Source organism: Neolamprologus brichardi, chromosome 6 (assembly GCF_056152115.1).
Source record: "Neolamprologus brichardi isolate AB-2024 chromosome 6, ASM5615211v1, whole genome shotgun sequence".
Classification (NCBI taxonomy): Eukaryota; Metazoa; Chordata; class Actinopteri; order Cichliformes; family Cichlidae; genus Neolamprologus; species Neolamprologus brichardi.
This window is the reverse complement of record NC_142109.1, coordinates 33,884,178-33,909,390: the sequence shown is the minus strand read 5'-3', so window position 1 is coordinate 33,909,390 and position 25,213 is coordinate 33,884,178. Positions and strand designations below refer to the sequence as shown.

Sequence of the window (25,213 nt, the reverse complement as noted above, 5' to 3'; positions counted from 1 at the left end):
TGAATGTACTATTGCTGTGATTTATTACTGTTACTGAAGGTCCGCGGCTCCGAACTGTAGTAAAGGGACCTCTGGCTAATACGGTGGGTTCTGTGTCGGCTCGTAGCTGAAAACTAGCTTTACTTTGTTGTCTGGGTCAACTTTGCTAGCGAGAGACAGAGAGAGGCGTTGAAAGGCTGCTCCAACGGAACTTATTGTTTTTGGAGGAAAACACGAACACGGTGTACAGTCGAGTCTTAATAGCTTACTTACAACTGGGCTCGTCAGGCTCTCTTCTTGGCTGCAGTGGTTATTATTATATTTACATGCTTCCAGCTCCCGTTTTTGCTCGATGACAGCTCATACTTTTCCTTTTTCTCCCTCCCTCGCTCACAGACACATAACGGGTATGGCAGTCCATTCTCCCTGCAGCACGGACTACACTGCCTATGATGCTACATTCTTTAGAGCTATGCCTGTAGCATTCTGCCTATTAGCTTAGCACAACAACAACAAAAAGGCCTCTCTCACCCAGGAAACACACAGAGAGAGAGAGAACGTCACCCTGTAACCATGCCAACAACAGAACGTAGCTGTCAAACAAAACCCAAACAGTCCTGACCCGCCACAATATGAAACAGGGAAGTACCGCCGTGTAATCCATTTATTTCAACAAAGTAACTGTATTCTAAATACCACCTTTTTAAACGGTAACTGTAACGGAATACAGTTACTCATATTTTGTATTTTAACTACGTACGGCGGTACATGTATTCCGTTACTCCCCAACACTGTTCACGGCGCAGTTCCTTTGGCTTCTACTGTTTCTACTGTTAGGGATATCATATTCTGGACTTTAACAAAGTTCTGTTGCTCTTTGGTTCTCTGAGAAATTTGGGGTAATGAATGTAACAGTCGGGCTGTAATATTTCATGTAATGCATGTAAGCAAACAAGAGGCCTCAAACGCAGACGACTTTAAATGCAGTCTTTCTTGGAAAGTATTAATGTGTTAACACAATAATCACATTTTCCACAGTCTGGCATATTATTAGAAATGTTTTATTGGTGATTTTTTTAATCAATCAATTCGCGGTTGATTAAACATCCTGTTTAATCGAGCATCAGGCTTTTGAACCTTGAGTGAAAAGTCCACCACTGGGCAGCCCTGCGTTATGCAGCCTAGAGAAACGATGTCCACATGTGAGGAGAGATACAGAGCTACGTTTTCTGGCGTGACTCCTCCACTGGCTTCTATCAGAAGAGCAGAGAACTCCTCCTTCAGTGCCTGAGCTGTGACTCGGAGCTCCTGCAGGTGAAAGAGGAGAAGTGTAACCATGGAACAAAAACAACAATCACCCTGGGTTCATGTTTCTATAATACCTGAGGTTGAAAGTTGTCCAGCATGATGACGTCTGCTCCCGCTCTGGCTGCCTCCCTGCTCTCCTCTGCTGAGCGACACTCCACCTCAATCTTACTGCTGAAGCCGCACACCAAGCGGGCAGCTTTCACCGCCTGGGGAGCAAACAGGGTTGTGTGTTTGTGTTTGTCTGCTTTTTAGTGAGCACAGCTGACCTGATGAGAGCTGTGAGGCCTGAGCTACAGAATCTAGATAAAGTAAAACAGACAAGCTTTGCTTTCCTGTGCAAAGAGGACGACTGCTTTCGGTAATCTCATGACCTCTTGTGAATCCCAGTTTTTTAAAATAAAATAATTTCACAACTTTTGTAAAACTATGTTAAAAATTATGTTAAGGCTTAAAATCCCATAAAAACTAAACAGAATTATACATAGATTAATATAAAAATTCAACTCAGGAATATTTTTTTTGCCTAGACGTAGCATCCTCTCAAATATAACCTTAGAAACAAAATGCAAACACAGGTATGCAGACTGATACTGCCAGTCGCTGCTTTCGTCATTTTTCCTCAGTCTTCTGCTTCTGTTATAACTCACACTTCTTGTGATGTATTCTTGTTTTGCTTCCTCTTTCAGGGTTTATTTATTGTTGAATTTCGGTAACAGCAAAAAAAAACCAAACCCTTCCTTCTCATGTATTTTTGCCTGCTTCAGTCTCCTGCATTGAGTCCCCTCTCTGCCAGCACATGACAGACGGCATCAAAAACAAAAGAAAACATGTCTACTGCATGTTGCAAACAGAAACATGCCCCTTTGACAGTCAAAACCGTTACCTCAAGCTTTTGGTTTTGAATGTGCAGGCTGTCTGAGGTTTGTTGTTGATATAAACTTCCCTGAGTTAACTGTAAATTTACAAAACAAATCTATGGGGTGTTTTTGCCTTCATTGTATACTTACAGTGAAGACAGACAAAGAATGTGAGGAAGGGGAGCAAGGAGGGCACAGAAAATCAAAATATTTCATTAGAAACAGTGCAGTGTATTGAAAATATTGATTCTCAAAAACCTTTTCAAAACTATAGGAGTAGCTTTTGGATGGATGCATTCTTTCTAAAGCTGGCAGGGGCAGGGACTCTGGTTGCAAAAATAAATCAGACGGTATAGAAGTCCATTAAGAAATAATCATTTTATCACCTCAGATAATACTTTCCTGGTTTTATGGTCTGAAACTGAAAACGTGATTTTTAAAATTTTTTTATTTATGTCAATTTTATGGTAAATGGCCTGTATTTATATAGCACTTTTCTAGTCCCTAAGGACCCCAAAGCGCTTTACGCATCCACTCATCCACACACTGGTGATGGCAGCTACATTGTAGCCACAGCCACCCTGGGGCGCACTGACAGAGGCGAGGCTGCCGGACACTGGCGCCACCGGGCCCTCTGACCACCACCAGTAGGCAACGGGTGAAGTGTCTTGCCCAAGGACACAACGACCGAGACGGTTCAAGCTGGGGCTTGAACCCGCAACCTTCCGATTACAAGGCGAACTCCCAACTCTTGAGCCACGATCGCCCCAAATTTATAAGCAAATAGAGTAAAATAAAGATAACCCCAAACAAACCTGAATCTTCAGGTCCCAGAAACCACTGGGTGATATCATGGTGGCTCCATCTATCTTTTATATACAGTCTATAGACGTTTCATGAAGCCCTGCTGTCTCTTGTTGAAAGTTTTTGAGGCTTTTGAATCAGGTCTTCAAAATTCAGGATCCAACGTTATCAAAGACGTTACTTTCAGTCTGCTGAACTTTATGCTGGAGTTTAGATTACTTAAATTTTATGTACTGATCTTTGGCGCCCACCTCTGTGATACTTCCCGATGCCCACACATGATTGTCCTTTAACATCACCATCCCACTCAAATCTTGTCTGTGCATGGACACGCCGCCAACCAACATGGCATATTTCTCCACCAGACGAAAGCCCGGAGTAGTCTTACGCGTGCCAGCCACCTCCCCGTGCCAGCCGTGTGCCTTTGCAATAGCCTGGAGCTGAGAGCAGCGGGTGGCGATGCCCGATGCCCGAGCCAGGCAGTTAAGAGCCGGTCGTTCCCCGAGGAGGAGGGAGTTTGCCGGGCCCCTCACCACAGCCGTCAGGGTGACAGCATCTTCACCTGTGGATAAAAGCAGGTAATATAAAAACAGATCTGAATAAAAGTTTGTAGTTTACTTTGAGAGTAATTTACAAGAAGAAAACTGAATTTTCAAAAACTTGTATTCGTTCCCTGTTGAGTGGTTGATGTCATTTCCTGTTCCTATACTTTCAGCAGATATGTCGTTATGCTATTAATCTTCTTTTAGTGTTGTGTTTTGCCTTTTGGCTCCATTGTTGTTTTCCTACCAAAGATAGTTCTGTAGTTACTTGGAAATATTTTGGGATTTTGCTTCAGGTATACTGTATGCCCACATTTTAGTGTGTATGTGATACAGCTCTGATTAGGAATTGATGACTGTAACTGGGAACTACAGTTGCATTATATGTAGTCCTCTCAACAGATACAGATTAAATGTAGTAAACTGAGAAAATATTAAGCATATAAAAACATTGGCGCAGGTTTTGGATGTATGCATTCTTTGAAAACATGAAAACGTGATTTTTATGGTTTGTTTGTTTTTTGTTTTTGTAAGTTGTATTAGCAAATAGAGTAAAATAAAGATAAAGAAAACCCAGAAACCAAACTTGAGGGTTCAGATTGGAATCCCACAAACCACTGGGTGATTTCATGCTGGCTCCATTTATCTTTTTTATACAGTTTTTAGATGTTTCATGAAGCCCTGCTGTCTCTTGTTGAAAGTTTTTGAGGCTTTAGAATTACTTTAAAGGGGGGCTGTTAGTTAGGGGGCCAAGGAGCTGGTGGTGGACTTCTGGAGATGCAGACCCATCACACTGACACTAGTGAACATCCAGGGAGTGGACATTGAGGTAGTGGACTCTTATAGGGAGTTCACCTGAATAATAGACTGGACTGTAGCCACAACACTGATGCTCTTTACAGGAAGGGTCAGCGCAGACTCCACCTGCTGAGGCGGCTGAGGTCATTTGGAGTCCAGGGAGCGCTTCTAAAGACCTTCTATGACTCTGTGGTGGCATCTGTCATATTTTACAATGTTGTATGTTGGAGCAGCAGTTTATCGGCAGCTGAGAGGAAGAGGTTAGATAAACTCATCAGGAAGACCAGCTCTGTTCTGGGATGCACCCTGGACCCAGTGCAGGTGGTGGGAGACAGAAGGACTCTGGCCAAAACAACTTCTCTAATGGACAGAGTCTCCCACCCCATGCACGTAAATGTTGCTGAACCGCAGAGCTGCTTCAGTGACAGACTGCTGCATCCTCGATGCATGAAGGAGCGTTTCTGCAGGTCCTTCCTCCCTGCAGCTGTCAGACTGTGCAATCAAAACTGCTCCCAACAAACAGATGTTTACATCAGCGCTGTAACTTGACTAATCAACTGAACAACTACTACTGTTATAACTTGCACACTACTTTTCTCAGTTTATATATACTAACTTTTTGGAAGTTGTATGTCTACTTTTAAATGCACAGGTACAATACACAATCTGTACTTACTTAACTATTTAAACATCTTTCAGTATCCTGCTCTGTTTGCACTCTACAACCTGGGTTTGCCATTTATCTGTACTCTAATTATAAAAACCGTACAGTACTCTGTTTTGGTAACTATTCTCCATGATGTAAATATGTAAAAATTGTGTGTGTTTCTGTTCTGTTTGTATATGTGGGGTTTGTTTTTTTTTGCTGCTGTTACAACCAAATTTCCTCTTGTGGGACAATTAAACTATTATTCTATTCTATTCAGTTTAATTATTTTCTGTTATATATTTACTGTTGTTCATATTAAACATGGCCAAACTTTCAGATGATGATTATGTCAGAGTATGAACAATTAATCTGTGTGAGCTGAAGGCTGGTGACTGTTCACTCAACCTTAGCTATCTTTTTTAACTCTTTGTTCTTTTCGAAGTCAAAGAGAGTAATGATCTAATATCAGTGTTTTGATCAATCAAACGGCTGGAGATGAGCACAGAAACACCACCCACCTGCTGTTCAAACTTTCTGTTTAAACGTCAGCCAATCAGAGGAAAGTTGTCTTAAGCGGGGATGGGTTAAATAGCTTGTTTCAGACAGGATGAGCTGAGAGGTCACACCAAGATCCAGTGTAAAACAAATACGGATTATTTTGAACTGTGAATCATGCAAAGCTACTCTGGTGTCCAGTAAAAAATAAATAAAAAAATTATATGAGCATGAGCTGGGAATGAGCAGAAAAAGAACCCTCCAAAAAACTCAAACACACTCGATAGTGCTGAATGTTTCACACCCACCCACGACAGTAAATAGTCTTCTACACCTACATCACCTTTATGTTTCCTGGGACTTTCTCATTATCAGGGGTTTTTTTTCCTCCCTCAGACCTTCAACCATTGAATCATCAGAGCTTCAGAGGCCAGAAAGTCTCTAAAAGTAAGTAAAATCTCAGCCCACACAAATATATCAACAGCAGTGATCAGAAAACGGTGTATAACTGAATACAGTAGTGAGATATTTAACCAGGTCTTCCCATTAACACCTGACCTGTCCAGAGGTTCAGTCAATAAGCTCGTCAATAGCTTCAATGCTAAAATGTTAAATGTAATGGATACAATTGCTCCCATTAAGGTGAAGGTTATCTCTGGAAGGAAAAAGTCTCCATGGAGAAACTCCACACTAGTGAAAAATGAAAAAAGAGAGTGTAGGAAAGCTGAGCGCAGATGGAGAAAAACAAACCTCCAGGTTCATTATGACATCTATAAAGAGAAACTTCACAATTATAATTTACAACTGAGGAGTGCAAGGAGGTCCTACTTCTCTGACATCATCACCAAAAACAGTCATAATGCTCGGGTCTTATTTTCTACAGTTGACAGGCTAACAAACCCTCCTGTGTCAGTGGCAGCTGAACTTCATTTGACCATGGCCTGCAATGACTTTGCCAAATTCTTCACAGAAAAAATCCAAAAGATTAGACAAGCAATTGGTACATCAACAGCAGATCCAGAATATGTACTGTGTCCACCGAAAAACAGTTTAAACACCATGAAACAGTTTCACCCGATTAACAGCAAAGACCTGGAGGACATCTTAGGTCAACTGAACTCCTCCTCTTGCTGTTTAGATGTCCTGCCAACAAGTTTTTTCAAAAAGGTCTCAAAGACTTTAGAGTCAGACCTGTTACAGATCGTCAATTTTTCTTTATTATCAGGTGTGTTTCCAGAATCACTAAAAACGGCTGTAATTAAACCTGTACTAAAAAAGGACAATCTCGACAAGACACAAATGAACAACTACAGGCCGATCTCAAATCTCCCATTTTTAAGTAAGATCATTGAAAAAGCAGTTTCTCAACAGCTCAATTACTTCTTAAAACAGAATAACTGCTATGATGCCTTCCAGTCAGGTTTTAGACAGAACCACAGCACTGAAACCGCTCTGACCAAAGTGTTTAATGACATATGTCTGAATACAGACAGTGGAAAAATGTCAGTCTTAGTTTTACTGGATCTCAGTGCAGCATTTGATACAGTTGACCACAACATATTACTCAAACGACTGGAGAACTGGACAGGTCTTTCAGGAACTGTACTAAACTGGTTCAAAACATACTTAGAAAACAGGAAATACTTTGTATCAATAGGTAACTTCACATCTGAGCAGACAAGTATCACATGTGGAGTTCCCCAAGGTTCCATCTTGGGACCTCTTCTGTTTAACATTTACATGCTCCCACTGGCACAGATTATAAAGAACAACAAAATAAACTACCATAGCTATGCAGATGACACACAAATATATATCACAATGTCACCAGGAGACCGAGGCCCTGTACAGGCTCTTGGTAAATGCATTGAGGAAATTAATGACTGGTTGTGCCACAATTTTCTCCAGCTAAACAAAAACAAAACTGAGGTAATAGTCTTTGGCGCCAAAGAAAAACGATTACAGGTTACCAGAGAACTTCAGTCTATACACCTAAAAACCACAAACCAGGCGAGAAATTTGGGTGTAGTGATGGATGCAGACCTAAACTTAGAAAAACACATTAAGGCAATAACAAAATCAGCTTACTATCACCTCAAGAATATATCAAGGATAAAAGATCTGATGTCCCAACAGGACCTGGAAAAACTAGTCCATGCATTCATCTTTAGTAGGCTTGATTACTGTAACAGCATCTTTACAGGTCTACCTAAAAAATCCGTCAGACAACTACAGCTCATTCAGAACTCTGCTGCTCGAGTCCTCACTAAGACCAAAAAAGTGGACCACATCAGTCCAGCTCTGAGGTCTTTACACTGGCTGCCTGTCCGTCAGAGGATAGACTTTAAAGTTCTGATGCTGGTCTATAAAGCTCTGAATGGTTTAGGACCAAAATACATCAGTGACCTCCTGACCCAGTATGAACCTTCCAGATCCCTCAGGTCATCTGGATCCGGTCTTTTATCAGTTCCCAGAGTCAGAACCAGACACGGAGAAGCCGCATTCAGCTTTTATGCTCCTTATATCTGGAACAAACTCCCAGAAAGCCTCCGATCAGCTGAAACACTCAGTTTATTTAAATCCAGGTTGAAGACTCACCTGTTCTCAGCTGCATTTGAATAAAGCACCAAATCCGCACTCAAAACTTACATTTTAACTACTGATTTTATCTACTGTCCTGATTTTATCTGTTTTGATTTTATATACTGTTTTGTTTGTTTGTTTGTTTGTTTGTTTGTTAATTAGTTAGTTTGTTTGCTTGTTTTAATCAATTTTAAATCATGCTTTTTATTTGTTTTTGTTTCTAATGTCTCTGTAAAGCACTTTGAATCACCTTGTTGTTGAATTGTGCTATACAAATAAACTTGCCTTGCCTTGCCTTGCCTAAAAGTAACAAGTGGGGCAATAGAGGCGGCAGCAAGTTAGCTTTATGTGGTTTCACACCTTTTCTGTTAGATGTTAAACTGGCTTCTGAAGGCCCAAAGAATACATGATACATTTCCATTCACTATCTGCTATCTGACTCATGTGTTGTTCTTTGCTACTGCAAAGGTCACAAACACAAATTCACAGAACTTTTCTAGTATTTTACCGCTATGGAAGGAAGTATGCAATGCCTACCGATCTCAGCGCCTTCCTGGTAAATCCAGTCCACTGTGCAGCCCACTTCAGTGAACACTGCTGTGAAGAAGGGACACCCAGCTAGGATGCTGTGTGGAGTTTTACACAGCAACCTTGCTTCCACTTCCCGTGAGCCCACACACACTCCTGCAGGATCAAAGTTTGGCGTGTCCTCTGCCAGCCACTCCCGTGCCAGCCGGGTCAGGGTGTGGTGTGGGACTGAGTGCGCAGCCGGGTGTCGGCATGGTGGAGACATACTACAAATGAGAGAAAAGAAAGTGATGAGAAACTTTAGTTGCTGGGAATGTTGACATGAAAATGAGAAATGAAAGCTGATCATAAGTCAAAGTCAAAGTGCTTTCTTGTCCTTTAATGACAATATGAATGAATGATTTGAGTCAATTCTGAGCATGTAGACAATCTAAATCTTGTTCTGTTCTTGTTTTCTTTCTAGTAAAGAATGGTAGTGAAGGAATTATAGAAAATCACAAATAGTGGATATTAATCTTTATATTGCCATCAAAAACACTTAGAAAGAGAATAGTGCCTGTGAAAACCTCAAGGAACAGAAATCTAGTGGCACACACTTTCATCCATATGCAAAAGTGAAGATCAATGACTGACACTGTGTGTATATACACAGGCATACATCATTTCCATCTTATTTGTAAAGCTGTGTGAGTTTTTCTCTGAGCCACTGTGGAATTCTGCCTTATTTCATTTGCACAGAAAAAAATTATAATCAGGAAACAGGTGATGCTTTAACAAACAAGCAAATATTATTTGTTATTTCTGCCCTTACCCTAAAACTTTAACTCAACCCTGAAAGTCCACAGTGTGAGTTTCACTGTGGAGAGATTGTATTTGTCTGATATTAGCTGCTTTTCACTGGATGTCTATTAAATTCAGAACTTAATTAAAATGTTTCATCTTTCACACAAAGTTCTACAATCAGGCCACATCATAGCTTAAACACTTCATATGACAGTAGAGTGCTTCACTCTCACACTGTGGTTCTTCCTCAGGCCCTTCTCCTGTGGAACCAGCTCTCAGTTTTGATTCAGGACAGGATTTAAATCGGCCTTAAATCTTTACTTTTTGACAAAGGTCGAGGTTGGGCTCAGTGTTAGTTATCTTGATATAGGCTCAGACTACTGTAAGACTTCCCATGGTGCAGTGCGTATTTTCCTCTATTACCCTCTTTATACTCGTCATGGATTTGTACACTTTCACTAAATGTCATTAACTTTTGCGTTCACTCTCCTGACGTTTGCGTCCTTCTCTCTTTGTCGCTCACCTGTAACTGGGCCCAGCAGATGGCTGCCCCTCCCTGGTGTTGGCCTCTTCCTGTTATATGGGAGTTCTTTCTCTCTACCATCGTCACATTTTTGCTTTCAGGTGGACATAGGTATATAATTAAAGTAACAACTTCATTTAAGTGCTATTTATGATGTGAAATTGAGACACTAATTCTAGAAGTGGAGAAGAGGAAATGTGTTTTTCTCGGGGGAGGCGGGACGATCTTAGTCTTCAGCTCAGTGAGGTAATTTGTTCTGAAAAAGTTCAGAACAAAGGGCAGAGGAGGGGGAAGGAGTGAGGGGAAGAGAGATATGGTGAAATCTACAGCAAAAGATCCCTGTGTGATACACTGTATTACTCATGCTGGTAGTTTAATCCACTTCTACACGTTCAATCTGATTTTCTACAGATGAAAAACGTGTGGTTTTTCTGACAGTTTTGTCCTGTTAAATAGTGGGGCGTTCTTCCTCCCCACTATCACTGAGTAGTGTTCGCAGCCTTGCACCATAAAACATCTGGAATCTGGAGATTGGCACTATAGAAACACAAGTAAATTGATTCAGGACATGTGCATTTGCCTGATTCCTGTGCACGTGGACAATTTTGTCATTTAAAAGACACTCAGACATTCATGTGATTTTAACATATAACTCTGGCTGAGGCATGGCAGTGAAAAACAAGAAGTGCTCTTTCATCACTGGAAGGAAATGTGTTGTGTTTTGTAATCTTGTAATCTTTTGTAATCTTGGTTCAGGATTCAAAACTAAAACTAAAAAAAAGACAAAGGAAAAAGTCAGGTCAAAGTTCAGAACCAATGAGTCTCACAGACGTTTGAAACAAGATGAAAGCTGCACCCACGATTTCAAAAAAAAGTTTTATCAAGTTGATTTAAAGTCAGTGGACACATTAATCAAACAAATATGAGTTTAAGGAAGGCATGGATTCAAGTTTAAACAGATGATCTTAATGCCACATCATAAACTTACATCAGATGATAGCATTAATGATTTAGGTCCCTGAACAGAGCTGAACTGCTAAATATGAATTACTGCAGGTGAGAATATCCTCTTATTGTGACTGTAGTGGCTCTCACTAACAGATGGGTTTACAAGTAAACAGAAAATATATACAAAGGGAAGAAATAAAACCTCTATGGAAATGTTTTGTTAATTTTGTCACGGTTCTGGGTCGCTGACCCAGCGTTATGAGTTTATTGTTATTATTTTCTAGTTTCTCCTGATTTTGTATTAGTTCTTAGCATTTAGTTCTTGTATTTAGTGTTTTATTATTCCTACCTGTGTTCTCCCCCCCGTGCTCTGTTCATGTGCCCGAGTTTGTGTTGTAGAACAGTTTGTGAATTTCCTGTTTTACTTTGAAGGTCTGTTGTGGCTGTATCCCTTTTCAGGGTCTGCAGCCTCAACGATCCTCAAGGGCCGCGTACTTAAAGACCTCTAAGGCCGGAAGTGCGAGGCTTGTGAAATGGGACGGTCTAGCCTCCGTTGCGCTGCCCAGTTTGCCTAGCAACCATGATACTAACAGCTGGAAACGTTTCATACAGCTTTGTTTGACAGAAATGAAGGAGAAAATCTTTTGTTCATTTGTTTGTTTGTTTCTACATGAACTTTGATCATTCTCTGTAACATTAAGCTCAGCTATTGAACGGCGTATATTTTAAAGTAAAGGCTTTAAAACCAAGTTAGTACAAACGTCACTAATGTCACATAACTTTGCCGACATGTGGCCAACAGGAATGTTTTAATGATCTTCGTTATTAAACATTTGCACATAAATAAGTGACATAATATTCAGTACTTACTTAAAGTTTACTCTTCGGGCGCCCCTCATCCGCCGTTTTTTTTTTCCCGGCAAAATTATCCACACCCACCGCCGCGCTATGCATTCTGGGAAATGTTGGGCCACGAAGTCTACACCGCCACGTCCTTAAAATTCAGGGAAATTAAGGACGCATTTGAGGGCCGCATGTCGAGCAGCCTTCGAATTGGGACAGCCTTCGTCGCGTCGCGGTGACGTAATCGGCCTTAAAATGCGGCCTTTAAGGCTGCAGACGCAGATGGGGCCAGAAATAATCAGGCCCCATCTTATCTTAATGACCTTGTAGTACCATATTACCCTATTAGAGCACTTCGCTCCCACTCTGCAGGCCTACTTGTTGTTCCTAGAGTATTTAAAAGTAGAATGGGAGGCAGAGCCTTCAGTTTTCAGGCCCCTCTTCTGTGGAACCAGCTTCCAGTTTGGATTCGGGAGACAGACACTATCTCTACTTTCAAGATTAGGCTTAAAACTTTCCTTTTTGCTAAAGCATATAGTTAGGGCTGGACCAGGTGACCCTGAATCCTCCCTTAGTTATGCTGCAATAGATGTAGGCTGCCGGGGGATTCCCATGATGCATTGAGTTTTTCCTTTCCAGTCACCTTTCTCACTCACTATGTGTTAACAGACCTCTCTGCATTGAATCATATCTGTTATTAACCTCTGTCTCTCTTCCACAGCATGTCTTTTATCCTGTCTTCCTTCTCTCACCCCAACCGGTCGCAGCAGATGGCCGCCCCTCCCTGAGCCTGGTTCTGCCGGAGGTTTCTTCCTGTTAAAAGGGAGTTTTTCCTTCCCACTGTCGCCAAAGTGCTGCTCATAGGGGGTCATATGATTGTTGGGCTTTTCTCTGTATCTATGAAGCGCCTTGAGGCGACATTTGTTGTGATTTGGCGCTATATAAATAAAATTGAATTGAATTGAACTGAATAGACGCTGAATTGTTATACAGCCTATGTTCGTTGTCGGCTCGTCTGTGTAATTTGGTAAACCTCCGCGGCTCTCTGCTCTCTATTCTCCGTGTCCTTATGTTTTCAGGTTTGTTCATTAGTTTTTCCCAGTCTAGGTTTTAGTTGCTCCCTGTCCATGACAAATTTTGCCATATAAAAAATTATATAAAGAGTTTTTCATGTAAAACAAATTTAAACAGGAACATCTCCAGAAAAACCCAAAACAGGGATACAATAAGACAACATTAAAATAAGAAATGCTAAATAATAAAACAGTACAAGTACTAAAATGAATTCTAAAGTGTAACTCAATCCAATAAAACAGTAAAATGTTAATTTAAAACATTAATTAAAACCGTAACGATCAAAAGTAAAACGTCCTTATTAACCAGATTTTATTAAAACACTAAATGTACAGTTTTAATGCACATTTAAATGCTTCAAAACATGTTTTTTACTATTATCATTCCTTCAATCTAACCTTCACAAAAACATGTTGAGCAGAAGGATAATTACAATCACTGCGTATTCAAAGTCTGTTTTATGATTGGAACAGCGCGATAAAAGTAAATAAAATATTTACTTACGTCTCCTTCTAGTCACAAAGTAGAAGTGAGCACAGAGAGCCACTGGAAAAATGTTAACGTGGAATTTGACCCCAAGTCCATGTTGGAATGTTTACAAGAGTTAACACCGCAGGCTTTCACAATGATCCTTTAGACCACGTCTGATTTAAAGGTTGCTGAGGTCAGGCTGCTTATTTGTAAAAATGACCTGCGATAAAGTTTTCAGCCAATACATCCGAAAAACACGCCGAGACTTTTTAGTGTGTCAATAAAATATTACAGGTTAGAGATTCAGTGAATGAGCCACCTGGTCCTATTGTGATTAAAATAGATTAGGCATTATTTGACTTCTAGTTCTAGTAATTCTAGCATTTCAATAACATTGAACAGAACTTTTTTTTGGTTTTTAAGAGCCAAAGAGAAGTGAGTTTGGGCCCCTTCCCAGTGATACGGTTCAACAGCTTCTTTAACTCAAAGAAAACAAGCACAGGAGGGGATGTCAGCGAGGACAGCTGGGAGATTGGACAGGATGGAGGGAGATCTCACCGGGAGAGAGCAGAGTTTGGTTAGACCAGGTGAGACTATTAAAGAATCCACAAGGCGAGTCATGCAAGGTGAGCGAGGTTCCTCACCTGGAGATGTGTGGGAAGGATGATTATACAGAGCCACTGGTTTGCTTTGGGGTGGTAGATGAGGGTGATAGGAGGATGGGCAGGCACGCGAGTCACCCACTGGAGGATTCAACAGGAAATGACCAGCTGAACAGGGACAGATAAAAGATTCTGAGGCCTGAACTGCTTTTCAGAAACTCATGAAACACCAGAGAGACAAGAACACTCAAAAACTTTACTATTTACTTTTAAAGCTCTCCATGGCCTAGCTCCATCTTATCTCTCTGAGCCGCTACAGCCTTATACACCCACTCGCTCTCTCAGGTCAGCTGATCAGCTGCTCCTGAAGATACCCAGGACTGGGCGTAAACTTAGAGGAGATCGTGCTTTTGCTGAAGCAGCTCCAAAACTGTGGAACGAGCTTCCTTTAGAGATCAGACAGGCCAGTTCTTTATCTGTTTTTAAGTCACTCTTGAAAACCCACCTCTTTACCCTGACCTTTGACACCACGTGAGATGTTGTTTTTTTATTTTTTATTTTAGTTGTTTTTAGGTGATTCGATGCTGTTTTATCTTGTTTTTGTTTTAATATAGGGCTGTTTTAATTTTATGTGTTTTATTTATTTATTTTGCTGTTTTCTGTTATTCTATTGTTTTAACTTATTTTCTGTACAGCACTTTGTTCCTGTGCTGGGTATTTTAAAGTGCTTTATAAATAAAATTGGATTGATTGGATTGGATTGGATAGAGCACTTAGAACAGCACAGGAAACCCACTAGGGACTGATTACCACTCTGAAGAGGCAGACACAGGGCAAGGAGTGGGAACCCCGGGGCTCCTACCTAGACTCAGAGACCGTAAGAAAATGAGGCCAACCAGTGCAGGAACATGGCACACACCGTATTAATCAGAATTTGTCATTCACACATTAAAAAACTGGTTTCCAAAGTAAAACTTGGAATATGTTTTATCTCTGCTTGGACTGGTTCCTTTAAATCTGCATGCTTCCAGCCAAAATTGGCTAAAAAAAGAGAAAAGGTTTAACTATACCACACCTTGTTTTCCTGGAAAAAGAAGGAAGTGAAATTGTCAGAGCTGGATACTAATGCAGAGTTTCAACAGAATGAACATTTTTAAAATGCTGTGAGAGCAAAAACCTCATTATGCTCTTTCGACATGCAGGTGTGCGTCTGCAGGAACCGGCCCAAACAGAGATGTGTAAAAATAAAAGCAATCTGTGGAAAGAGCCACTTTGCAACGTGGACCACTTATAAAGGGTAAAGGTTATTCATGGAGTCATTGCTAGTTAAGGTTAAATGAGTGCTTGCCTCAACAAGGCTCTGACTCTGTGCCAGCCTGGCTAAACAATTGCATTTTTTCTATTTAGATTTATCACGTCCACATTATACAACGTTTTTGGAATTGGGTTTGTATTCCTTTTGGTTTTGTGACTGCTCTTAAAGTTATGTTTACATGTTTGTCATCTGTGAAGCTGTATTTGTGATGGTTTATGATTAGAAGTAGTCTGTTTTAAAAAGACATTTTAAATCTCAAGAAGACTTTAACAAGATGAAGAATTTATATAATAATTAAAAACAAATCAGATATATTTTGACCCCTCGGGTGCATATGAGCCTCCTTAAAGCTCGATGACCTTGGCCAGAGATGTTTTATGTATTTCTGAAGGAGCTGTAAACTAAAAGGGAAAGATTTGGTTTTATTTTACTAATCTTCTTTATTTCTTTTTACGCCTTTTTTAAAAAAAATGTGTTTCCAAGCTTGCATATTAAACTGTATTGTTTGTTCTTATTCCTAATTTTCTAGTGAAATTCCAAACAGAACAAATTCTATTCAAAGCAAAAAATAAAGAACTGCCAGGTAATATTCAGAGTATGTTTTTTTTAAAAGAAGAAAGTTATAATTTAAGGGGTTTTTGTAACTTCAAAACAATGAAGGTACGTGCTACAAGAAAAGCCTTTTGTGTTTCTGTTCATGGAGTGAAACTATGGAACAGTCTGAATATGGAATTAAATCAATGTCCAAACATAAAACTGTTCGAAAAGAGTTATAAAAAGATGATCTTCTCGAACTATAAAGAAAAGGAAAATATTTAAATTAAGTGAATGTCTCTATTTAAAAAAAAAACAAAAAAAACCTCATGATGTGATATTATAGTATATAATATATCAGAAATCTGTTCACTGTTTTTATTACAAATTATATCAGTAAGGAAGCTGACTAAATATTAACTGATAATTTATGGCAAAGGGGTGGGATTAAATAAGTGTTTACTTCTTCCCTTTCAACATGTAAATTAGTAATTTTTTTTGTATGTAATTTGTACAGTATTTTTTTTTCTTTCTTATTTTCTTTTCTAAATGTACTTGTATATTGTTCACATGTTGAAATAAATTACCAATCAATAATTTTATGATCTATCTATTCCGTGCCTTGGAAAGAACTTTGTAACTTAACAGATTTATATTATCATCAACACCAGAGAGTGGTTCTTACAAGGCTCTTATTCACTCTTTGATTTGCAGTTTTGATTAGATGGAGGTAAAAAATATTTTTTGCTGAAGTGTTTGTAAAGACAGGGACAAGGAGACCTGCTGTGTGTCTTCTAATCATAGAGACATTTTTAACCTCACAATTGTGTAGTTGTTACTCCCTAGAAGTGCAGTTGTTAGACAAAGCATTGAACTATTTCTGAATTTCCTCTTACAGCGCTTGCACAATTCTGTGGTCCCTGACTGGATTGAGAATCTACAACGTCTTTTATCATTGTAAAGATTTGTGTATGTTATTTACAAAAAAAAAAAGAAGAAGAAAGAAAATTTGACCCCACATCTTTGTCTTTTGTCATTTTCACATCCATGGCTGTGAACTTTCTGCATAAACTCGTGAATAGTGGTTAACAACACTGGTGTGTGTATATGTGACAATGGTACATACATTCAGTTTTAATGTCTTTTCTGACTCTTAGAGTGACCACGATTTACAAAATGGACTTTATCTTTATTCAATATGGCCTAAAACTAGTGACTGACTCTGTGAAAGGCTCTTAGAAACACTTAGAAAAGTGTTTATTAAGGCCACAGATCTTGGATCCTGTCTCTTATTGGAAACAGGTATGAGAGACAACACAGGTGGGATTACTCAGTGTAAGTGACTAATCCAAAAGGAGGTAAACCAAACCCGTGAAGGTTACCACAGTGTAATTTCATTAAGAATTACAAAAATAAAACAGGAAGTTGCAAAACTGAAACCCAGCATCATGAGTTTTCTTGTTAAAGACTATTACTCACATTCTTACGCATGGAAATACATTGCATGTGTCTTTCACATTGAAAAAACCTAATCTTTCAGAATATTCAGAATATATTCAGAATATATATTTGTCTATCTTTCAGACAGACAAATGACAAACTGCTGTATCCAGATATTGTAACTACTATGTTTAAATGTAACAGAAACTGAGCATTTTTTGATTATTACATAAGATAATGTGATGAATTAGGAAAGAATCAGCTGTGATGAAACGTCGCGCTCTGTGACACTCAGTCAATGAAACAATAGACAAACTTATGTTTAATGAAAGGTATCAAAAGCAGACTGAAGATTATAAATGGCCTCCTGTCACATCTCATCCAGTTTGGTAGGGATGTGACAGGAGACGGAGACAGTTGCTCCCCTTGACTTTTCCAACTTTTCCATTCTTCAGTCTCTTTTTTCCCAATACATAAGCGTCACACTTCCATACTTTTTGTTCAGTGGCAGTTTTGAGTATTTGCTCAAATCAACAGGCTGCACTTCTGTAACCTGTACTGTTAGGAGACCTGGGTCATCAACCCAGAGTTTTGAGTTTTCATTATTATTGAACTTTGAATTTGATATTCTTTATCATTTCTAGTCTTTTGGTTTCTTTGTTAGAGTTCTGTCTTATTGTTTATGTCTCTGTGTCACTCTCCCCTGTCAGCCGTCGCCCCTTGTCAAGTCAGCGTTTCTGTGTTTTGTTTCCTGTTTTATTTTGAAAGTCCGTGTCTCATGTTAATGTATCCGGTTTTGCTTCCCTTGTCTCGTCAGCCCTTATTTGTCCCAGCTGTGTTTCCCTCCTGTCTCTCATTCACTGATTGCTCCCTCTGTGTATTTAAGCCCTGTGTTTTCACTTGGGTTGTTGCTTAGTTTATGTTCTCAGTTCAGTTAGGTTTCTGTTTTCTACCATCCAGCAATAAAGCTGAATCAAGCTTTGCTTTTGAGTGTCAGCACATTGGGTCCTCCTTACTACCACTCCTGCCTGCACATCAGCTTACACACAACACATACATGCACATATCTGCGCCATTTTTATTTTATGTTATGTTATTTTTTTCCTTCATCATTTGCAGGACCAGTGGTGGGGGAGCAGGGGGTATGGAGGGGTGAGATTTATATTGCTAGTAAAGCTTTAGGAGGCTGTAGTGGCCTTGGTTTTGTTGGTTTTATTTCTCTTTGCAAGAGAATCCTACCCTCTTGCTTATGTTTGGGACTCTATAGACCCTTTTCCATTAGTAAATGGACTGTGTGGAAATGAAACAACCTTGCCTTTGATTCAAAACAATGGCGATGAGCAAGCTAGTACACAGCTAAGGAGCACAGATAACATGACCAAGAAAGTAGACTCTGTGCATTATTATAAATCCTCAAGCGATAATCCCCCCTTGGACTGTCTTGGTGCAAAACCAAGACATAAATCATGTCTCCTGGAAGGGGGAGGACGTATCACAGGCAGGGCACAGCGAGCTGAAATCTCTGAAACCGACTGGCCTTCACTTCCTACGAGACAGAGAAGCTCTTCTACCCCTGTATACGGGAGGAAACAACCGTGAATAGGAAGGTTAACAACAAACCTCCAAAACAACTGAATGTCAAACTGCAGAACAGATTTGCTCCACTATCAAAGGACCCTGGATCTATATCGGACAACCATCCATCTAAAAGTAGCGAAGTAAGGTCTGAAAATCTGTTGAAAAGTGAAAGGCCACGGGGAAAGCTAAAGGCTAGGCCTGAAACTCTGATTGTGGGTGACTCCGCCGTAAAGGATGTACAAAGGATGTGCGGTAAGAACACTAAAGTCCTCTGCTTTCCTAAGGATATGGTCAACAACCTGAAGGAGAGAATTCTTCAAATTGCAGATGAATATCCAACTGTGACAAACATTGTTCTGCATACAGGGTCAAACGATGTGTCCAAACAACAGTCGGAGGTTCTGAAGCGGGACTTTACTGGATTATTAAATACTGTAAACTCTCTGAATGCAGCTGTATTCATCAGTGGACCTGTACCGCCCATCAGAGGAGGAGATGAGAGATTCAGCAGGTTGTTTGCACTGAATAAATGGCTGATATCAGCATGCACTGACCACTCAGTGCATTTTATCAACAATTTTAATATTTTTTGGGAATGCAGGCATCTGTTTAAAGCAAATGGATTTAATTTTAACAAGTCAGGGGTGAAACTGTTCACCTCCAACTTGTTTTATTCCATATGTCATCCATCTGTGCTTGGTGCCAAGGCTGAGATAAACGAGGAGTTATCTCATAAAGAGGAACAAACAGTACTCCAAGAACAGACAAAGCCCAGCAGAAACCTTAAGGAGGAGCCTCATCAGAGGCAAGAAGAGGGGTCCCTATTTGCCTCCAACTCTCTCAACAACACCAACGACCAGGACCAGGGACCACGACCTTCCCCAGTCCCCCCAACCCCTGACAGGCCATCACCCTCCTCCCCCTCCCTTTCTCCCTCCTCCCCACACCTGAAATTCACTGAGGAGATGATGGAGCGGGTCAATGCTGGGCTCAGATCTACCCCCCCGGCCCAATCCCTTTTTGTCCCCCATAAACCCCCCACCAGAGCAACCAAAGGTTCGCCATCGAGCCCGCCCTCAACAGAGCAATCGAAGTTACATTGCCCAGCCTCGCCCCCCTTAGTTCCTCCTTACCACCTGAGCACAGCCTTGAGTTTATGTTTTTAACTGAAACTTGGTTGGACCAAAGTAACAGTGGAGCTGTTCTCATCGAGACGACCCCTCCTAACTACAGTTTTATCAGTGAGGCCAGGGTGAGCAGGAGAGGAGGAGGGGTTGCTGTCTTATTTAATGAATCATTTCAATGTAAGCAGCTATCTCCTGGAAGTTTTCAGTCTTTTGAATATGTGGCTTTACAGCCGAAGGCTCCATCCAAAGTTGTGTTTCTTAATGTTTACAGGCCTCCCAAATACTGCACAGACTTTTTTAATGACCTCAGTGAACTGCTGTCTGTGATCTGTGTTGATTTCGACTGTGTAATTATTGTTGGGGATTTTAACATCCATGTGGACAACCCTCAGGACCAGTGTTGGGTAAGTTACTTTAAATTAGTAACTTAGTTACATTACTAGTTACTTCTACCAAAAGTAACTCAGTTACTTCAAGTTACTCGTTACTTTCAAAGTAACTAGTTACTAGGGAAAGTAACTTTGGTTTTACTCAGAATTCTCTTGTTAATGTGTTGCTTCCATAACTTTGCCAGTCTTCTAGCTTGCTTACTTGCCACAAGTGCACTGTGCCACCTACCAATAGAAAGGAAAAGATAATGTGCATATTTCCACGAGAGAAATCCCACGCCTGGACCGTCATTGACTGCTGCCATGATTCACAGTCACAGCTTCATGTGCGCCTTTTTACATCCAACACAAAAACTGCAGTCGTGGTGCTTTGATTGTACTCAGAACTCGGAAATTCTGCCTTCTGAATAGGAAGATGTAGGTAACACCAGACTGCAGATGAGCTGCTTACAGGGCTGGACTGGGACAAAAAATTGGCCCGGGCATTTTGACTAGAGACCGGCCCACGATTATAGGAAAAATCATAAAGCCTTTGAATGAAAACAAACGCTGTTGTGACAGTGATGTTCACTGTCTTGATGGTATATTTGCATCAATCTATCAATCGTTTGTTGTAAGATTCAGATAATTATTTATTAAAAGCTAGACATTTTAAATGAGAATAAGAAAGAAAAGTATTTCCTTGTGCCCACCTCTCCCTGTTAATGCCCTACCTGGCCCCCCTGGCAAAACTTTGCTAGATCCGCACCTGCACAGTTACCAGCTGTCAGCTACATAAAAAAAAGGATCCTGGTGTTATTTGTCTCTCAGAAACAGTTCATAACTTCCCTTCAACTCATTCATGTCACCTAAAAGGTAAACCTGTTTCTCCATCACCTGTTCAGCTCTGATGATTCAGTAAGGACGTCTCCTGGTTTCATCTTCATGTTTCCCTCTCACCACATATCCAAACCGATATCATGACCAGCAGCTTTTTTCCAGCTGTGGCTCCAGCAAACATCAGCTGATACTAGAAATTAATATTAAATAAATTCTAACAACAGCTGATCAAGCTTAAACGTGCTGCTGTTGTTTAGCGCAACATCGGCTGGTTTTCTCTTTCTGGCGCAAAGTGGGCGATAAACAAACAAGAGAGCCAATCAGCTGATCATTGATCAGTTTTCATGATTGAAGTAGAAACGGGAGAGGGAGGGGGGAGAATGAAAGAAGAAGAGGCAGCTGTGCAGCAAACACAGAATAAATCCAGCTTTGTGCCTTTTTCATTGTAGCTGAATTACGGGACAAACTGTTCTTTTTCACCTCAATAAGAAACGCGTGATATTTTCTCTGAATACCAGACGGGACAGTTGGCAACTCTAATAACTTATGAACAAAATAAAGTTCAACATCAGCACCCACCCAGCTGTATAGAAACTCCGTCATGCTAGCTAGTACGCAGTACGGAAAAAGTCAGAATAATGAAAATAAACTTCACCTAAACTTGGTTTATATCTGACCCAGATAGACTGCAGGTCACAACTTCTTACCTGAAGTTCAGTTCACACTTGGACCGGTGTTCTGACAAACCATCCTACTTTGGCAAAACGTCCACCCCTAGGATAATTTTACGGTGTCCTCTGACAAACAGTCCTACTTTGGCAAAACGTCCTACTGTACATAATTTATGCACATTTCTGCTGCCAAACAATAATTCCAGCACTAATTTAAGTAGGTATGACGGTTTGCCACTTAACTTTGCCCATCAGAGTATGTTTGTAGCTGATATTCATAAAGCCAGTATGGTTTGACACTTCTTTTTACCCATTAAAGTGTGCTTGTAGGTCACATTCACAAAGGTAGCATGTTTTGGCACGTAATTCTTCCCGTCAGACTATGCTTCTAGTTTAGAATAACAAAGGTAGCATGTTTTGGCACTTGTTTGTAGAAGCAGTCAGCATGCCAAGGTGCTTAAGTTATACAGCTGTCACCATTGAAGTGATTGGAACACCTGACTATATAAACTTTGACAATGAACTCACTCCATTATAGTTACAGTATACATTTACTGAATATATTTACAGATACATATATTTGACATTTATAGATCCAACAGAACACAGGGAGAAAGAACTGAAAAAGAAACAGTGTACAAATTATGCACATTTGTCGCACAGGTAGTTCACCAGGCTGCTGTCATAATGAGCACATCCAAAATGTGCCCATCTGGAACAAAACTCGCACTGCACCTGAAGAGGAAGAGGAGGGGGGGGGGGGGGGGGGGGTGGAAGTGTGTTAACCAACATTATGAATTTGATGAGAAAATAATTACTACAGTGGCTTCCAAAAGTATTCGGCCCCCGTGAACTTTTCCACATTTTGTCAGATTGCATTCACAAACATGAATCAATTTTATTGGAATTCCACACGAAAGACCAATGTCTCTACCAGTCTCTAGCTGGTAGAGACAGACCCTAAAAGACTGGCAGCTGTAATTGCAGATAAAGGTGGTTCTATAAAGTATTGCCCATATGGAAAAGAAATAGTAAAAACTTATATGACTTAACTCATGAAAGTGGCCACTTTCATGAGTAAATCATATAAGGCTTACATGGTTTACTCATGAAAGTGGCCACTTTCTCATTACTTTCATATATTGTTTTGGTAAGTATCCAAAAAATACAAGTTTCATTATATAATTTTTCAAGGGATCTTATATCTGTTTTTACTCTTGTATGCTTTTCATACAAGTTTCACACAAGACAGATACAAACTTTATAAGATTTATATATATCTTTTCCATATGGGTTGACTCAGGGGGCTGAATAATTACGCACACCCCACTTTTCAGTTATTCATTTGTAAAAATTGTTTGGAATCATGTATTATTGTTGTTCCACTTCTCACGTGTACACCACTTTGTATTGGTCTTTCATGTGGAATTCCAATTAAAATTGATTTGTGTTTGTGGCTGTAATGTGACAAAATGTGGAAAAGTTCAAGGGGGCCGAATACTATTGCAAGCTACTGTATATTGCATTTGTGGTTTATTTGTTTTACCATTTCAATCATACTGGACTCAGGATCGGCTTCCAGCATGGAACAAACCACACAGTAGTCATCAGCATTACCTAGAAACACACTGGCGTTCAACCTAACAGTTTTTAAACAAAACTGAAAGTGCTATTGCAAAACAAAAGCACATGACTCTACTTACTTTGATGTTCTAGCAGTTCGCAAGCAATTTCAGTGCGGTGCAGCCCAATGGCTTCTGGAGTGGACAGCACCCTAGTAACCTCTCCACTCAGAAGGTAGTGTTCGGCAAACTGTAAAACATGTTACAGTAATTGCAATTGATTAACTTAATTCTAGTTAAATACAATAAATACAATTAAATACAATTGCTTATTAAATACCTTCAACACTAAAACTCCACAACTGCTGGAGTCCATCTGCTTGTTGTGTGGCAGTCTCCATTTTCCAATCCACTCGGGACTCTTCCTTTCCTTTCATCTTCAGAAAATTCCTAATAAAAATAAAACAAGTTTTTAAAATGTAGCCAGCATTTAGCTCTAAATAAAAAGAAAAAAAAAACCCCACAAACCAAACAACCCAAAACAGATAATTAATGAATGATGAATACCTCCAGTTACGCATAACTTTCCTTTCATAACAACCTTCATTTCCAAGAGGATCTAACAGCAGTACAGATTGTGAGGAGATTTTGACAACCTAAAATAAAAATTGTATTTAGTAGAATATGTGTATTACACTCACTTAAGTAAACATAATCAATTGTAAGCATTTTCAAAATAAGAATATGCTGCTAAAAAGAACAGTAAAGCAAAAAGAGAAAAAACACATGAGGTGTGAACATGTACCACAAGGATCCAGTGTGCACCAGAGTTCAGTGGGCACAACCAAATGTCCTCACCCGGAAACAACATCTGTGGAATATTTTTAAGTTTATAAAGGTTTAGATTTATTTACATAACATACACTATATAACCAATATAACATCTAGCTTATTTTAAACGCTATTTAACAACAGTACAAACAGTTAATACATACCCATGTTTTAATGTCAACTGTCATACTAAACCAGTAAAATCTGGAACACACTGCATTTAGCGTTTTGTGTGTGCCAGTGTGTCCTCCAATTGGAGATGAATTAAACTCATGAAATATCTTCCTGGCATCATCCATGGTTTTTACTACTCTTCTGGTTCCAACAAAGAGTTCTCCATCTGCAGTAAAACAATATATATTTAGAAATTAATTTAACCACATATATGAGTTGTTAGTATTAACAATAAATTACTGACCCTTTTGTTTGAATTTTGAGGCATATCTTCTGAGGTTTTGCGTCTGAGCCTTGTCATATCCTGAAGGGTAGGAGCCCGCAGAAATGAACGCGTAAATCTCTTCCCACTTCTTCTCCATATCTACGAATGTAAGCAAACATTTTCTTATGAGCTTCAATATGTGCAGTTAACAATGCAAATAATTTAACTTATTAAATAACGACATTACCGAAACAGCCTTAAAACACCGAAGCTGCGGACTCAAAAGTGTTGTGCAAATACCACGTGTCCAGTAACTTGACAGCAGACACCTGCTGCCTCCAACACTTGCTAATGTTACAGAATCTGTGGAAGCTCCGCGATAGCCACCACACTAAGTAACGAATAACGAGCCTATCTAAATCCCAGTAACGACTAACGCGTTCCTGATTTTGGCATAATAACTAGTTACCGTGCTCGTTACCACAATAATAACGTAGTTACTGTAACGCGTTACTTAATAACGCGTTAGTCCCAACACTGCTCAGGACAAAGGGACTAAAGACCTGAGTAACACTCTGAGCAACTTTGGGTTGACTCAGCATGTAACAGAGGCCACACATAATAGAGGACACACTCTTGACCTACTGATCTCCAAGGGCCTGAGCATTTCAGAGGTTACTGTGTCTGATGTGGGCCTGTCTGATCATTACTGTGTTTTCTTTGAAAGTAAAATTTCAGCCCACACAAATATATCAACAGCAGTGATCACAAACCGTTCTAT

At 39.9% G+C, this 25,213-nt stretch overlaps 1 protein-coding gene, 1 long non-coding RNA gene and 1 pseudogene across 3 annotated transcripts; 1 reads left to right on the top strand and 2 right to left on the bottom strand.

Moving 5' to 3' along the window:
- Window positions 1-1,024: 1,024 nt before the first annotated feature.
- Window positions 1,025-13,351, bottom strand: LOC102780809 (nicotinate-nucleotide pyrophosphorylase [carboxylating]-like). The gene is made up of 5 exons (XM_006799625.3): window positions 13,219-13,351; window positions 8,553-8,809; window positions 3,200-3,510; window positions 1,362-1,493; window positions 1,025-1,287 (listed from the first exon to the last, which is right to left on the bottom strand). The coding sequence occupies exons 2-5, from the start codon at window positions 8,806-8,808 to the stop codon at window positions 1,060-1,062; spliced, it is 927 nt and encodes a 308-aa protein (XP_006799688.2). The 5' UTR covers window position 8,809; window positions 13,219-13,351; the 3' UTR covers window positions 1,025-1,059.
- Window positions 13,352-18,899: 5,548 nt separating this feature from the next.
- On the top strand, window positions 18,900-20,163 carry LOC148102625 (uncharacterized; annotated as a pseudogene).
- Window positions 20,164-22,206: 2,043 nt separating this feature from the next.
- On the bottom strand, window positions 22,207-24,382 carry LOC148102624 (uncharacterized). Of its 2 annotated transcripts, XR_015719194.1 has the most exons (5): window positions 23,790-24,382; window positions 23,563-23,672; window positions 23,364-23,472; window positions 23,207-23,277; window positions 22,207-22,395 (listed from the first exon to the last, which is right to left on the bottom strand). It is a non-coding gene; the product is annotated as an uncharacterized LOC148102624 (long non-coding RNA). The 2 variants fall into 2 exon arrangements; XR_015719195.1 differs by lacking the exon at window positions 23,207-23,277 and having other exon boundaries at window positions 22,360-22,395.
- Window positions 24,383-25,213: the final 831 nt, after the last annotated feature.